This window comes from Pleurodeles waltl, chromosome 3_1 (assembly GCF_031143425.1).
Source record: "Pleurodeles waltl isolate 20211129_DDA chromosome 3_1, aPleWal1.hap1.20221129, whole genome shotgun sequence".
NCBI lineage: Eukaryota > Metazoa > Chordata > Amphibia > Caudata > Salamandridae > Pleurodeles > Pleurodeles waltl.
In genome coordinates, this window is record NC_090440.1 from 728,415,810 (window position 1) to 728,433,492 (window position 17,683).

The 17,683-nt window shown below is 42.1% G+C and overlaps 1 protein-coding gene across 3 annotated transcripts in view; it reads right to left on the reverse strand.

Annotated features, from left to right (window-relative positions):
- Positions 1-5,835: 5,835 nt before the first annotated feature.
- The window catches only part of MPPED2 (metallophosphoesterase domain containing 2), a 602,895-nt gene continuing 591,047 nt past the window's right edge, over positions 5,836-17,683 (reverse strand). For all 3 annotated transcript variants that reach the window (XM_069223473.1, XM_069223474.1, XM_069223475.1), the window contains exon 7: positions 5,836-7,088. In XM_069223473.1, the coding sequence (XP_069079574.1) occupies positions 6,970-7,088 (119 nt within the window). In that variant the 3' untranslated portion in view covers positions 5,836-6,969. The remainder of the gene's footprint in view (positions 7,089-17,683) is intronic.

Here is a 17,683-nt window from a genome sequence, read left to right on the forward strand (position 1 = left end):
TGATAAGCTAAACAAACAGCCCTGCCACACTGCTTGTTTTTACTGATTGGGGTCACTCTCTGTTATTCATTAAAAATGTATTTGGACGAAAGACGTGCATATTGATCCTAAATTAACTCACATACATTCAGACTTAATAAATACATACAGAAATAGATGAGGGCCTCCTACTCTTAAACGGTACCCATACCTGCCTGGAGAGACGCATTTTTATTATTGGCTCTCGTGACTTAGCTTATGCCTTCTGTTTTCAAATGTGGCACACAATTCAATTTATATGACTCTGGAAGAAGAGGCGTAGCTCTTTTTCAATAAGAGTGTTTGTCATCAGGTACATTTATTGAAAAATCAATAAATGTTGCTTTCTCTATTTCAAATGTGATATCAGTCAAGTGTAGACACTGAAGGTTTGTAATTATTAATATATCATATCTGATATAAGTAAAGTGTAAACAATGCAAAATAAATTTATAAACCTTCAAAGATTGAACACTGGTAGGCAACATCTTAGTAACTGGGGGCATGATCAGCACATATGTGTTAAGTTACACTTATCCTTCAAACAGAGGTTGGTCCGATGTTTCCAAGAACAATAGTAGTTTCTCTTGTGTTCAAAACCCAAATTAACCATACTCTATTACGTCAATTTATTATCTGTAGACTAAATTAAACACATTTTACGAGAACTGTTTAGCAACTCCACAGTTTTACCTGTTAAATGTTAGGGCTTCCCTATTCATGCTCTGAGTGACTCAAATCTGTGAGGAGGAAACAGATAAGATTTGAAAGGGGCTAACTGGGATGGGACAATGGAAATGGGTGCTATCGACAAACTGTTATGCATTTTGCATTCCTTCTAAACCAGGCTTTGAATGTGAATTAAAGAAAATGTAGACATATTATTTTGAAGTGAAACATAGAAGACACATTATTTCTGAATGATTTTCAATCATTCAAAGACTAAAATGAAATGGTTAATTTAGGGATTTACCCTTTGTGCGCAGTCTTCCAAAATATCTGATTTATTTTATTGATTTGCTTGCTACTAAACACCTTCTAATGCATATGATTAGTAATTACTTAACCTCAACTAGCATATCTAACCTCTAGTTAAAGCCATAGAAAAAGTGTGCAGAACGCTCGCTGGTGTTATAAAAGTCAGATGTCTCCTGTAAGCGGTAAGGCAAATTTTCACGATTCACAGTTGTGACTTTGTAGACATACCTCTGTCGCCCTGAAAGGCTGTAGGCAAAAGGTTGCAGCTGTATCATGTCTGTATAGCCTCTAAAACACCAACTAAATATGACTTGAGGGTCCTTCCCTCAAGAGCTTTACCTAGCGACTATTGTCGTCATCACTAAACCTGACCAACTTTCAACAGACTGTGAATCTTACCATCCTATCTCTCTTCTATGCCAAAATCCTGGGGACCAAGTTCCAAACGGTCATAAGTTCTCTGGTACACCTGTACCAGTGTGGCTTCATGTCGGGATGCACACTAGGTGCTGAATAGGGTGTTTTCATGTCATGTCGATTTTGAAAAAGCATTTGACATGTTCGATTGGGACTAACTGGGAGCAGTCCTAAGCCAAATGGGATTCGGAGCACATTTCTGGGCAATGATATTTCTTATCTACTCCCACCTGATACTATCCAATGCATTTTCAATTTGGCACAGCACCCATTGAGGTTGTCCCCTCTCCCCACTCCTTTGTGCCCTAGCCATTGACACGATTGATCAGATGTGATGCACAGATGAGGTGCTGGATATGGGAAGGGGCCGCTGAGAGCAGAATAGCATTATACGCGGACAATGTCCTCTCATATCCTGCAAACCTAGAGGCCTCAGGCCAATGCGCTCTCGAACTTCTCCATTTTCCTGAGGCCTCCGGTCTTTGCCTAAGTAGGGAGAAATCCCTACTCATTACTCTGCGAGTGGATAGCACGCTGAGTGCCTATTGGGAGTGCATCCCTGTCCATTGCCTCAGTTTTAAATACTCAGGCATGCATATCACAAATCTATCTGAATTTGCCCATGCTCTTAATTTGGGGCCCCAATTGAAGAGCACCAAGACCAGCCTGGTGGCGTGTCAGTATCTCCCCCTTAATCTCTTGGGTACAGTCATCCAAAAACACATTATGTTATTGTCTCGATACCTATACACCCTGCAAAACTTCCCAATACATAACCCCAACACTTGGTTTCAAGAGGTGGCGGCACTGCTATAATCCTTTTCCTGGTGCAGCCGTCCACCCAGTTTCATGCATAAAAATACCGTTGCTCAGTTTATGATGGAGGAATTACCACGGTTGACATTCACCTGTATTATTGGGCATCCCACCTTCTGATTATTAATGACCCAGCATGCTGGCTGGAGTTCAATGGTCTGGGTCTCGATGGGGTGATGCGTTACTTACATGGCCGAGCACTGCCTATCAATATCCCGGAAATCACTACAGTGATATTCTTAATTTGGCAAGGGGCCCTGTGCTTCACTGCCTGGAACGGGTGCCTGACTTGACAGACCTCCCCTTTGGAGGGGTCACTGGCTAGGACACCTTTGATATTTGGAGGGTTACCACAAATGGGACCTAATAGGGATCACTACGCTGGCAGAAGTGTGGCACAGGCCCACCATGTACCCCTTTACCAACCTTCAGGGCCAGTTCTCACCCAACTCCACAAATATTAACAGATGTGGCACACTCTTGGCTGCTATGGTGAATGCATTCAGAATCTCCCACAATTCCTCCCCCTCGAGGCCAAGCTACTGATGGGGATACTGAGATGGTGGGGTATTTCCAATTGTACCATCCCCCTGTGAATAACTCCCCGGTGACACTGGAGCGGCTTCGTCAGAAATGGGAATGGATTGGGAAGACGGAGGAGGCTGAGTGACAGGAAGCATACATGGCTCCCCAAGAGCTAGTCGATCTCAAGCCATCTGCGTCTGATCCACGTAAAGTACTTCCACCAGACTTTAATGACTCCCCATGTATCCTTTTAGACTCTTGCTGTACTGGTTGTCACTCGCTAACAGCGGATATCTTTCATACATTGTGGCAGTGCCCGAGGATCACCCATTATTAGTCCTGGATTAATGACACCCTCTTGGTCATCCTGGGCACCCCACTCCAACTAACTACGAAGATAAAACTGCTGGTTATAATGAATGAACTTTGGGGTTTCCAAGGAGGTAGAGCTTTTGTGGGACTAGTGACTCTGGTGGCCATGAGAGAGACTGTGAAGTCTTGGAAACAACCTGGCCATTCGAAGTTAAAACAGTGGTGCACTGGTATGGATTGAAGTGATAAGCAAGAGCAACGTACCTACATAGCCCTAGGATGTCTAAAGAAATTCTCGAAAATTTGGGATACATTGTTGTAAAATGTTGGGAGTATTATGGGTTATTTTTAACGATGAATGGCTGTTGTGTCTTCTAATGGAAACTGAACTGTGGGGTATGGGTGAGGGAGGCGGGACAGGGACCAAGACCGAACATGAGGAGCCTTCATTTTACTTATTTTCTTCTGTATGCTGTTATGTTTCTTTGTACTTTTATTTCTAAACCCAATTAAATCTGTTTAACAAAATAAATGTGACTTGAAGCCCACAAAGCCTAGATAAGTAGTGTACACAAGTGAAATAGGTAAAGTATGGAACTTTCACTGTCTCTCCAATAAATAACATGCTCAAGTGTCATTTACTGCACAGTTGAGGTGAGCAAGTCTATTTTAACTATATAGGTAAATCCCAACATGGGAAATACTAAGAAACTACCTTTCCACATTCTTTTCAGTGTTACAAATTTGTTTTATTACCTAACAGACTTTTGGTACCAATTTAGCAAAGATAATTCTTTTTATTTGTTTGGGTGCTACGGTGATTGTGACTTGGTTTCTTCAGTCAAAGACCAACCTGCATTAAGTGGATTATATAGATCAGCGGCCTCTGAGAGAACAAAGGGCCTTTGAGGCATGCTGACGTGCTGAAGGATCTCTGGCAGAAAGACTGTGGCGTTTATTGAAAAGGACATCCACTTATCTTATGAGTGTTAAGGGATGGGAGAGTGGTAGACATAAAATGCCCATACACCTGCACTGATTTTGGAACATTAGAAACGTTTATTCTAAAACAGAGTTACAGTTTAGTCATGCCTTTGATTTGGGCCATGACTCATCCATGTTGGCTCATTTTACTCAGTGAGGAGTCAGAAGACACATGACTAATTTAGGGAGATTTTCCACAAGTGCAAAAGGCAATGTGTGTACCTCATTTTAATAGAAGCTCCTGTAGAGGGGGACTGAACGTTCACCGATAGTAAAAAACAGTCTTTTGTCATCTTGAAAAACCACTGGAACTGTGGTGGGCTTGGGATTGTTTTTATCTTAATTTAGGAGAACTGTAGAAAGGTTTGGGGAGCCATGTATGAGAACTCTGCTGGGCTAAGCTTATAGTTATCCTCTAAACACTATTGAGGTATCACTTTTTCAGTCACCCATCTTCACTAGTTCCCGCAGCCCTAGGGTAGGTGCTGTACTGAACACCGGCGAACACAGAAATTTACTGTGAACCGGGCAACAGGCCTGCGTGATCCCATGAAGCCCATTTTCTAGTGAAGATGGGTGACTGATAGGAAAAGAAAGACCAGTCCGGTTTAACCCTAGTAAGTGACTGATGACGTCTTGACTGTGAGCGTTAGTTTACAGGAGTTTAGATTTTTTTGCCTTGATTTCAATTGGAGAAGCCCAATGATTAAGTAGGTCCTGAAGAAGCGTCAAGGGATCCTGTTGGACCATAAGAGACGCGAAACATGTCGACCGCATACCGAGGAATATCGGATAATTTCCGTCTTCCTTTATTCTGTTTTGATTGTTTTTGTGTGAGTGTCTGAGCATTATCTCTAGTTTCACTCCCTTGTTACTTTTTTAATCTTGACCATTTCCCAACAGCAAGTAATAAATTATTTAGTGAGGTTCTTGAGCCAATTTTACTCTTCTTTCTTGTGTTTTTCCGTCCTCTTTCGGACCCATATTTGGCTCCGCGGCATCATCGATTACAAGAGATCTCCGGCAAAGAGCCCCCCCCTCGGGGGGTGCCCGTCAGACATTGCAGCGCCGGTCTGACGAGGAGCTGTCCGATGTTGAAGCATGACACCAAATGTGGTGTGTGAGGACTTTTGCTCCTGATTATTAGGACTCCTTCTCTTTCCTTCCCACTAGTTTTGGAACAGTGTACCATATTATATTATTAGTTGACTTTGACACCTACAGTGAAATCACTGACTGGATGTCCTCATTAAGGACCAAGAACTCAGAGACTGGTGGTGTGTGCCGGATATATACCGAATACAACAGTTTAATAGCAATGTCAAGTAATTAATCAAAACATTAAAATATAAGGGTGCTTCACTAACAAACCTTGCAAGTTACCACCACACTATCCAGAATTTTTTCAGTAATCTCCTTTGGAAAATTCATCAAAGACGCATAAACACTTTGAATTGTCAAAGAAGCGACAGAGTTTACTGCATAATCAATTATTGTTCACAGCAGTCAGAACACTACATCATGAACTTTAACTGCCATAAACTCAGTTCACATTGAATTATAGTGTCTGAAGCTGAAATCTCCAGTTTCTGAAAGCTGCTAAAAGATAGATGGCCGACTGATGGAAGGAAAGTCCACTGAGTGCTTTATCGACCAACTGCCATACGGTGAACAACGGCAATAAAAATTCATGGAAAATTAGAAAAGGTGTCAATTATTCTAACCACCTCTCGTGGGGCTAATAACGTTGCACACAAATGCCAAGAACCAGACATGACACGTTAGTTAAAAAGTCTGCAATTTTATTTGCATATAAAGGCCGCTAGATATATCTCACAATAAATTTAAGGAAACAAACGGTTTTCTAAAATCCATTAACAATATGACGAAAAACATAACCAAGCATAATAGCATTTACAGTGCTGGGACAGAAATAACTAGCTGCAAAATCATTTTGTGCTAGAAGATTGCTTTTACACACAGTGCAAAATAAAAATAAAAAAAATACATATGTATAAAGTTTGAAATACAAAGGACAACAGAGCCTTAAATTCGACTTGATTGTTTTCGTTTCATTCTTTACATGCCAGAAACCGCACACAGATAGCTCAAGCTCTCCACGGCTTCAAACTATTGGAAATATCTTGTATCCTTCATAATTTAGGTGAGATGTACAGCATCTACACTTCCAATAAGCAATCCCCCGTGTCTTGCAACGATGCACAAAAAATACATATATTATATATTTATATAAATTCATATTTAAAAAGGTTGCATTTACACGTTGTAATGCATGACACATTTGCTCTTTAAATTTGCCCAGCATTGTACTCAGTAAAGCTAAAATAATTTATAAAAAAAAAATCACAAACATTACACGTAATGTGAAAGAAAAGACACTTAAAATGAGGCAATAAATTTCACCCTTATAAAGTTTGTTTTATCACTGAAAGGAAACATTTCAAAATGAAATATATACTACGCATAAAAAAAAAATACAAAACAATGTAACAGTTGTGCAAATGTGGGTAGTTTTTGTAATGCTACCTGCATTTTCAGCATTATATGTACATTTTCATGTATGTATGTATATTAGTTCACTTCATGAAAGAAAGCTTGGCTGTCCTTTACAGACCACTAACAATTTACAATGGCAAGTTCATTTCTGTTAACAAAAAGTTTATTTTTTTTACAACTTCAAATCCTTCCTTTACTTTTTCATTTGATGGATGATGTATTTTCCAAAGCACAACTTTTAAAATGCTGGTTCCAGAATATAAAATAGGAAAGAAGCAAAGTAACACTTATTTTGGAAATAAACATGTACAATAAAAAGTATGTAAGTTTATTATTAGAAAATTGGCAGTTTAATGACTCCCCTCACCCAGCCCTCCCACCTTTTCTGGCCGCATCAGTGCTTCATGATCCTTGAGGGTTTGGAAGGTCAAAAATAATAGGTGGGTTGGTTGGTTGGAAGCTGACAGTACACGTAGAAGCGTTGATGTAAGTTGTGTAGCCATCCGTCATAATACCGTAACCTGTGAGCAGAAAACAACACCTTTACTGTTATGTAAAAATATGACAAAATGTATAAGCTTTAATAAAATGAAAGTGTACATCATGGAAAGACTGGACATAGTGGGGGTCTGTAGCTGTTCTGCAGTGTCGATTAACATACAACATGGATCATTTAACTAGAAACCTCCTGCAAAATCAGTAATAATTATTTTGTGGTAGTGGTCCATCGAGGATGTTGTTGTTCTGAGGACCTTGGCAGAGATAAAAATCCCACCAAATAAAAAATAAAATACCAGAAAATAAAAGACATGTCATGTAAAGTTTCAAAACTCTGTATTTCTGCTGCTTATGTTGTGCACACAATTTATCCTGGCATGTCTTGACTTTAGTTCCAGTGATTTATAAAGCACCAAGCAACACAATTGCCCCGGCCAAGGACGTCAAGAAAAATCTAGCCTAAAACAGGATGTTATCCATCTTTTCTTAACTATCTTTTCTTTAAAATAACTGAAATCACAAATCATTTTGTTTTCCGTGAAGCCATACCACATCTTCTATCAGGTTTACATGAAGGAGCTTAGCACAAATCATGCATTTGACAAGAGGCAAGACCAACAAAAGGTCCTTGAGCGAACATCTGTCATTCCTTACAGGACATATTTTGATTCTCTGCCCTTAGTGGATCAGGACCGTTTTTCGGGGTATTTTGTGCATTATGGCAAGACTGAAAATTTAATTTTATTTGGGGTGGGCAGCCGGTAGCTGTATGCTTCTAGCACCTTAAGTCAAAATTAGCAACATAGTTTTTGAATTTTTTGTAGCCTTCCCAAAATGTTTTAGATGGACAGAGTTATTAGTATCTAGACGTGAGCTGAAAACAACCACGGCTACTGATTCTCTCTTCTTACTCAAATAAAGCTGCCATTTGACTCAAACTGGGCCATTTGCACTGCAACATTTTTATAAAAAATGGGGAAGTCTTTGGGAGATTTGTGTGGATAAAGTCTTTTGTGTGGGGAATTGTGTGTAGGAAAGAGAATTCAAAAGGGAATTTAAAGGGGAATTTAAGTTTTTAGCAGCCATCTTTTGTTGCCATTGGCCACGAGCAGTTAGGGCTCTAACATCTTTGCTTACAGGCCATTAGCTCCTGGCCTGCCTACTTTAGTGTGGCCATGGCACGGACGTGCCCTGAAGGCAAGCTCCTCTGTGCCCAAACGGGCCCAGGGGCGAGGGATGATGCCCCTCATCCGAGAGGTAGGCTTGGTTATTCAAACCCGGTATTGTATTCCCTATGTCCCTCTTTATTAGAAGCTTGTAGTCATTTGCTTGATATCCCCACAGGGAAAATAAATTGTTCACAATCCCCCTTTCAGTTTCCATCTCATGTTCCAAGCTCCCAGTTTTCACTAATAGGCCATTAGGTCATAGCTAAAATAATTACAGCATTTTATATAACCACATGAGGCTGGAGAAATAATCTAATTCTGTTTGCTGTAGATTCTTTAATTTAAACTTTCACTCCTAGGTTAAACATAAACAGGACATTTTTAATCGAGCAGAACCCGAGACCATGTTTCTTAGAGAAACATGGTTAAATGATACTTTGGGCCAAGATATTGTAGCAGCTCTCCCGGCTGGCTATTGCATTTGTCATGTTGATCATGCAGAAAGAAAAGGTGCTGGAATTGCAATCATTTTTAAAGATAAGATTGCATGTAAGATTGAGAAGCTTATTATTCCAGACTAAGAGGATTTGCTGCTTTCCATTGCTCTATCAAAGAAATTAACTGTCGGGAGCTCTAATCTACCGGCCTCTGGGTACGGTGGGTACCTCGTGCTCTAATATTGTAGAAGAGCTCATCCCAGTTATCCTTAAATATGCTAACTTTACTGTTCTTCGAGACTTTAATATACATCAAGAGGATAAAACTTATACTATGGCGAGGTCTTTAATTGAGGATTTCTCGGCCTTAGACATTAAGTTGATTAATTACTCCTCCACTCATAAAGCTGGACATCTGCTGGACCCGATATTCACAAATCTGTAAATTGTACAGACAGACATGCCTCTGTCTTCGACAAGGTCTGACCATCTTGCAGTTCCCTGCTCATTTCTAATAGACTCTATGCCACACTGTTAGGAAAAGCAGTCTGTCTTTTCTAGCAGAAGTTGGGCAAAATTGGATATACTTCAGTGGAATGCTATCCTTGAGGCAAATTCCCCTTTGCTATGTGACTTGGTGGCATTAGATACACCCATGATTGATAGTTGGCTCAGATCCTCTTTGGGCACCTTAGTATCTATTACTACTAAGAAGCACCTTAGATACCTACCCCTGGCTCCATGGTACAATGTATCTCTACATAAAGAGAAAGAAATATGCAAACAATTAGAGAGAGCATGGCGTAAAACTCTTAATAACAAAGATAAGGCAATCTATAAGAATGCCTCAAAATCTTACAGTAAAATCTGTCATGAGGCCAAAGCCACATACTTCATGAAAAAAATCACTGCAACCCAAAACTACCCTAAGACTCTTTGTTGGGTAGTGAGAGCCCTGTCGGATCCTACAAACTTGGTTACTCCTCTTTCTCAAATGCAGTGTGAGGAACTTGCCGATATTTGTAATCAGAAAAGTGAATGATATTAAGGCTGTCTTTTTCAACGCAGCTGAGGTTAACTTTCTAACAAGTATCCCTAAGGTAGATACTATACTGGTGGGGTTTCACCCCTTGTACGTGCCATCTTTTAGGGCCATCCTTTTATCCATTAAATTAGGCTCCCGACTGGATCCCTGCCCTCCAGATATAATGGGGAAGGTTTCCCATCAAGGTATGGAACTGTTTATCCAACTATTAAATTGATCATTGGCAAAAGGCGTGGTTCCAAAAATCTGAAAAACTGCTTTGGTGACCCGCTACTGAGAGAACATAATGTAGACCCACCTACATGGTTTAATTATAGGCCTATATCTTTGTTGCCCATCTTTCCCAAGGTGTTAGAAAAGCATGTGAATTTCCAACTCACAAGACACATAGAACAGGATGACTTACTCCACCCATCTCAATCTGGATTTCGAGCAGATCATAGTACCAAATCTGCACTCCTAAGGGTCATGGAGGTTTTGAGGCATCAACTAGATAAAGGCAGTGCTGCTGCACTGCTTTTGTTAGATCTCAGTGCAGCATTTGATACAGTTTGCCATGATATGCTCCTAAGAAGACTAGAAAGAATGGGAATACAAGATACTGCATTAGCCTAGATCAAATCTTTCTTGGACGATTGCACCTTTTAGGTGCATACGAACCAATACAGGTCAAAATTATTCTCTCTAGCTTCAGGTGCGCCTCAGGGCTCCACTTTGAGTCCTCTGCATTTTAACTTATATGTCAAACCTTTGCTAGACATTATGTAAAACTGTGTCAGCACACTTGTTCCGTATGCAGATGATACACACATTGTTGTATCTCTGTCATCTAAGGATAACCAGAACATTGCAGCTTTGCCTTCGCGTCTTGCCCAAGTTTCAGCACGGATGGGTGCAAACCTAAAGTTAAATGGAGACAAGACAGAGGTTTTGTTGGTGGTTAACCCTCCACCCTTCTGCACCACACACTTGTGGCCTGCATTTATGGTTAATCCCCCTAATCCTGTCCCTGTCGTAAAGAATTTAGGAGTCTGGTCGGATCACAAACTTACTATGAGTCAGTAGATTAACAAAGTAGCAGCCACTTGTTTTGGCATACAGAAATGGCTCAAGAAGATTTTCTACTGCCTTCCTACCTCAGCTCAGAGAAACGTAGTACAAGCCTTGGTTATCTCCAGGCTGGACTATGGGAAAATCCTATATTTGGGGTTGGCAAAATCATTATTTAAAAGCCTCCAGACTGTGCATAATACTGCTACACATCTATTGCCCCACCCACCTAAGTTTTTGGGTACTGTCAGTTTGTTTAGGTCCTCCACTGGCTGCCTGCCTATTGAGTGGTGGGTGCAATTTAAGACATTGTGCTACATTCACAAATGCCTACATAACACCAGACCTATTTATGTGAGATCCTTTGTGTCTAGATATTCCCCGAAACACCCACTGCGGTCTAGCCATCTGAAGCTGGCTCCAATTCCTAGAATTAGAAAATCCCACCAAGGAGGCCATGCATTTTCTTATTTGGGGCCAAAACCCTGGAATGACTTGCCTGTAACATTGAGGAAACTTTTAAAGACGTGATTGTTTCAATCATTGAGTTTCTAAATAACTGCCCCTTCTAATGGGTATTCTGGAGTTACTCAATCCGTATTTCAGTCAGCGATGGGAAACCTTTGTGGTAGCCAGGCTCTTTACAAATCATGTATAATAAAAACAGATTTATAAAACTTGCACATTGCACCTCTACCTAAAAGAATGCACAGAAAGGCAAGAATTCCCTGCCAATAGCAGTAGGGATCAGGGAGATGCTAGCCTTCCTAGCGGGTCTGTTTTGGAACTTTGATGAAGTCCTAGCAGGATTGGAGACTGCATGGGCGAACCATAGATGAGTATATCAGAGGATTCTGGAAGCAGCCCCTGGCAAGAGTTGCACGACAATACAGGTATAAACAAACTAAGCTTTATAAAACAAAGTAATAATCCCACACCAGTGGCACCAAAAATCACGGTTACCAAACCCCTGGTGCAAGGAGAAAAGCAGTTTTCCAAAACGAACTTGCACGAAGAAATGTGATCATACCCTAGGCAGGGAGAGTGTGGCTGAATTAACTAAAGGCATGATAAGGAGACTTTTGTGGTCACTAATGTGGCCGTCGTCATGGGGATTTTTCCTGATATGATGATATAAATGCCCAATATGCTGGTTGAATGAGTGAAGGTACTGTAATGACGGGGTTACTGAAAGTGTTGCTTAGATGGTTAATCCAGGGTTGAGGTTCTATATGCTACAATGAAGTAATTTATGATGCTTGTTTCCTTTGCTGCTTGCCTCTTGGCAACAATAGGATGGAGAAGCAAAGGTTTAACATTACTGCACACTAGATGAGCTGCCACTCGTTGAAGGACTTTGGGGATTAGACACCTGTATATAAAGAGCATGATATTTGTTACCCTCATAAAATTACTACAAACTAAAATGACCAAACAAATAGTACTCCATTTATTCATTTTGAAGGTACCTCATGCAGCGCTATAACACCGAGACGTGTTCACCTTACAGTAAGGAACTATACATGGGAAGAAACGTGTCACGTTATGAAATGTTTCGAACTGACAGACCTGGGCTCCGGCTTAAGGCACCTCCTTGTCAGCTTTACATCTAACTGGCCATGCCAGAGACAGGAGGCTGATTTGCCTCGGAGGCTCCCCCATTGTCAGATCTTTCTACCGAAACAGTGTTATTTAACCAAGACTGCAAAGTTCTAGAGCAGTGTTTATTAACCTGTGGTCTGTGGAACCCTTGGGAGTTTGAAGCACCTACCCAGTGAGGTCCATGACTGCTTTTAAAATTAATTAAAATTAGCATATTATAAAGTATAAAAAAGCAAAATTGAACACTAAAACGCTCTGAGAATGTAAAGGTATTTAAAATTAGAGGCTAAAAAGTAAGTTTGTATCATTAGCTTGATTTGTGGGAGCAGCGCAAATACAGCAACCAGAATCTAGTCAAGAGATTGATGGCTGCAATTGAAGCACTGGTGTGCACCGACAAAAAAGAAATCCTGCATTAGAGCAAAAAGGCAGTTATTTGGTGGGACACTTCATCGTTTAAAATTAAACCACATTTTGAAAAGCTCCAACCTTCCCATTAAAATACAATTTCTATTTTTTGCATTTCTTATATTTGTGAACTAAATTAAATATTTTACTATTTCCATACTGGTTTGATGTACACTTGTTTCTGTATTGTTTGGGGTTTAAGTCGTAGAAATTGTTTAAGAGGGGGTCCCTGGCTTTCAGTAGCGATTCGCTGGAGGGTCCACAGAACTCCAAGTTTAAGAACCGCTGGCCCAGAGCGTGCTGTTTGTCCTAATGTAGCAGTGGTTGTGCTTGATGCAATAGATCTTTTAGAGACACCCTGCAGTGTTAAGGTTTTCCTAGGGACACCAATCTTCCTGGCATGAATCCAAAGAGGCCCTGGAGGTCGCCCTCCTAGTACAGAGAGGACATCATAATAGCTGGAGGCATTTAATTGACAAATCGATTTCCATGTCTCCTATTAAATATTACCTAAAGGTTATAGAGCATCATACGATCTTTCACAAAGTCGTGTATAATAGAATATATATGAACGACGTTGTCCGGGTTGGATTTTGATACAAAATAGCACAGCAGGGTGCTGTTAATACTGTCACTGGTGATATAGGCGGTCATTCTGACCGTGGCGGGCGGCGGTAGCCGCCCGCCATGCGGTCACCGCCATTTGGCCGCTCTGAGGCCATTCTGGCTTTCCCGCTGGGCCGGCGGGCGCCTGCCAAAGGAGCACCCGCCGGCCCAGCGGGAAAGGCCCTGCAACATAGAAGCCGGCTCCGAATGGAGCCGGAGGTGTTGCAGGGGACCGACGGGTGCAGTTGCACCCGTCGCGATTTTCACTGTCTGCTAAGCAGACAGTGAAAATCATGCTGGGGCCCTGTTAGGGGGCCCCTGCACTGCCCATGCCAGTGGCATGGGCAGTGCAGGGGCCCCCAGGAGCCCCACGACACCCGTTCCCGCCATCCTGTTCCTGGTGGTAAAAACCGCCAGAAACAGGGTGGCGGGAAGGGGGTCGGAATCTCCATGGCGGCGCTGCTTGCAGCGCCGCCATGGAGATTCAGCCCAGACAGGGGAAATCCGTCGGGAAACCGCCGGATCCCCTTTTCTGACCGCGGCTTTACCGCCGCGGTCAGAATGGGCAGGGAAGCACCGCCAGCCTGTTGGCGGTGCTTCCGTGGTCCTCCACCCTGGCGGTTGATGACCGCCAGGGTTGGAATGACCCCCATAGTCTTGTAGTTCTGAAAAGTTTTTTTCACTTAAAAAAAAAACATGGGTTTGATTCCCAGCTCCATCATGTTATTTACTGTTGAAGAAATAATAACTACTCCAGCACATTCAAAATAGTTTTATTTGGTCAAAATAGATCATAAAAGTCAACATAAAAACACAATACATACAATAGTTAATCAGAAGACCATAATAACATTAGCAAATGCATCAACCTAGCATTATAAAATCAATAAAACCATGCAGGATAAGCTCACAAGTTCAAAAGAGTTAAAAGAAAGGGGCACTGCATAACTACAGTTACTCTTTGCTTAATGGTGCATTGAATATAAGCAGCAATTAAAAAGCAGCTCTACACAGTAGGTAGAGTTTGAAAATAGACCAGAGCGGGTCGGCAGGGCGTCATGTTAGCCAGTTTTGAAAAGTGTAAAAGGTAGTGCTTCCTTAGGGCAGAGTAAAACCAGCAAAAGAACATAAAGTGCAAAGGGCTTTGCGCAGAGCGAGCATCGCGGGGCAGACAAGTAAGGATGACAAATAAAACCCCTCCAAGGGGAAAGCAGCCAAGAAGTGCACCGTGCCTAATCTGAATCTGGCTAACAGAAATCTAAGATGCTGGCTACCCACCCAGACTAAATAAATGCAACAGCAGTATGTGTGGAAATACCCATGTAAGTTTGGGCGGATGGCTTGTCTGTCTCACTCTTGGATCCATACAGTGATCCAGGAAGTCTTTTTCCAAGGAGTTTAAGGAGCTGGGTTTTAGACTTCTGGTTAAACAAAAGAGGTCTTGACAGCCTAAGCTGAGGCAGATGTTATAGCCATACTTGATCTATACCCACCTCGAAGTGGCAGATGAAGGAGCTGCTACTTTTGGACAGGGGAGGCAGCCGCTTAAAGCCATTCTCAATTCTTTCCAATCCTGCTTGATCACTTATGCCCCACACCATGGCCCCATAGGAAGCGACAGCACAGCACCTGGCTCTATATATAGCTGCAAGTTCCTTCACAGCTTAGTGCTTAAACTGTTGCCAAAACTAACAAGCATTTGCAATGCAATGGGTCTTGCATTTGTTCGAGTTAGAGCTATTAGCGTTGTAAACTCGTAACCGGACTTTTCTTGCCACATAAATTGAAGATTAAAAGTAAAACAAACACTTTCACATAAGTAACCAGACTTTTCTTGCCAAGTAAGATGAAAAGTAAACGTTTCACATAAGCGAGCCAATGGCCGCCATCAGCACAAAGCAGACACACGAAAGGAAACAGAAGTTAGCTTGCTGTGAAACATATTGGCAAAAGTGCAATTATCCATGTAACTGGCAAAAGTGCAAACATCCATGTAACAGGGTTGATGTCATGCAAAGCACTCGACTACTGCCCAGCGAGATCGCGCTGCCTACGGAATAAAGAAAAAAGGTAGTGCAAAAAACATACGGAAAACATTGAGCCTTGTATGATTTCAGTAGTTGGTCGGTATACTCAAGGTGGGCTAAACACCAGAAAAGGCATGCCATTCGCATGCCTTTCACTAATGAAAGCAAACAAATTTTGAAAAGCAAGCCCACAAACCAACCAAACTGATGGGAGTGACATGGGCGTGGTTACAAGCCCATAAAGAGATTCCCCCAGGAACAGAGGGCTTTGCGCTTGACCCTAAAAAGCGTTCTGACAAGGTCAACGCTGGTGGAATCGTACTTTTTTTTGGGGGGTGTACTTTAAGCCATGCTGTGCAGCTGCATGCTTTTTAGACCTATCCAACATGTTTAAAAACATTGACAAACCAACAGATTTTTAGATTTTGTATAAGTGAGACCTGTTAGCATTGCCAATGCTTGTCTATAGCAGGAAGGAAAGCCTATTGTTGACAATGCTCCCTCTGATTGAATCTGCTTTACTGTTTGCAATGGAGGAGCATCCAGTGATTCAGGGCAGGCTATGGAGAGGGGCCTACAGGACCCTCTTCTCCCCATTCAAACAGAGCCATTGTTCCTGCACCCAGTGTGGTACCCCTGGTGAGAAGTGCTCACATTGGAAGGTCTTCGAGCTGTTTGAGTCTCAGTGCTGTGCACTTGGTGGACACATCCTTGGGTATCCAAGCACCTGTAATAGAGGATCCCTGTAGGAGGTCCATCTTGGCAAGAAGGATGAACCACGTCAGCATCTCATCACCAGTGCACGGGCTGCTGCCTGTCCGCCCTTCGCTCTGGGTATCCTGCTGGAACCGGGTTAAGTGAGGACAGAAGTCGAAAGGCTGAGATTTATTTTCAATGTAGCATCAGAAACAAACCTTGCAAAGCCAACAGTCCTGGATTTAATGTGTTCACACAATTGCACTTTTGTACATTCCTACACAGCAGCCTTGGGTTCCCTTCAGCGCCCGAACACCCCTGACGGGGTCCCCGAATCCCTGCGCTTTAAAGATGTCTTTTCTTCCCACTGTTAGGCTACCCGGATCTCTGAGCTTGCGTTACTGAGCTCTGGGCCTCACTCCCACGGGTGAGAGAAGAGGACTGTACAAGCCCCCTCACCCCCTCCCAACAGGACCACCCCCGCACCGAGGCAAACACCACAAATAAAGAACCAAAATACTGCACACCGGAAGCCAAGGGGAGTTCATGGTTATATTAGTATCTTAGGAACCAAAAGCAAATGATCACACAGATAACATCAAAACTAAGATATCTACAATTTATAAAGATACACAATTTATGAACAAAAATGAACCAAGAAAATGTAAAAACGAGCCACTCCCAATTTTGAGAGCTGGATGTTTTAGGGGAAATTCCTCTATCAAAGATCGTTAAAATCGATTTAATTATGTGATATTGGATGGCAAGACGCCCTCTTCGTTATGAAACAAACAATGCATGGTTTAGAAAGGATTGGTTATTTGACATGCAGCGCCCACTGAAAGGATGCACACCCCGCTTTACTAAATTACACTTTCAAGATTCCATGAAAGAAACTGACCAACTGCCACAAGGCGCTATTAATGGCAGGCTTTTGGGCGCTAATAAACAAGGGAATAGCACAGAAGCACACGTGGTTGTGATGCAGCGCTCCGGTTGTGGAATTACATTTAAAATATGCTAGAATATCTACCCTTGTAAGGCGCTACTAAAACATGTTTTTGAACTATTGTAAATGCAGCCATCAGACACACAGATGGGGCCAGAGGCGCAACGCTTCTTTTCCTTCTCGCATTTCTCCGAGTTACAGCTATTACCAGTAGTAAACTCCCAACCTGATTTTTCTTGCCACGTTAAAAGAAAAAAACAATGTGATTGCGCTGCTACAGTTCACTCGTAATGAAACCTATTGGCAAAAGTGCAATTATGTACATAACCGGCAAAAGTGCAATTAACTGTTTAGCAGGGTCGATATTATGCAAAGCGCTCGACTTCTGCCAAGCGAGATCGCACTGCGAAAATAGAGAAAAAGTAGTCCACAAACCTGACGGGAAACAGCGAGCCTTGCATGTTTTCTGTACTTGGTCACTGTGCTCGAGGAGGGCTAACCACTGGAAAAGGCATGACGTGTGTGTGCCTTCCACTAATGAAAGCAAGCAGGTTTTAACCGGCAAGCCCACGGACGAATGAAAGACACTGACGTGACGTGGACGGGGCTCCGAGCCCTTTTCTAATTCC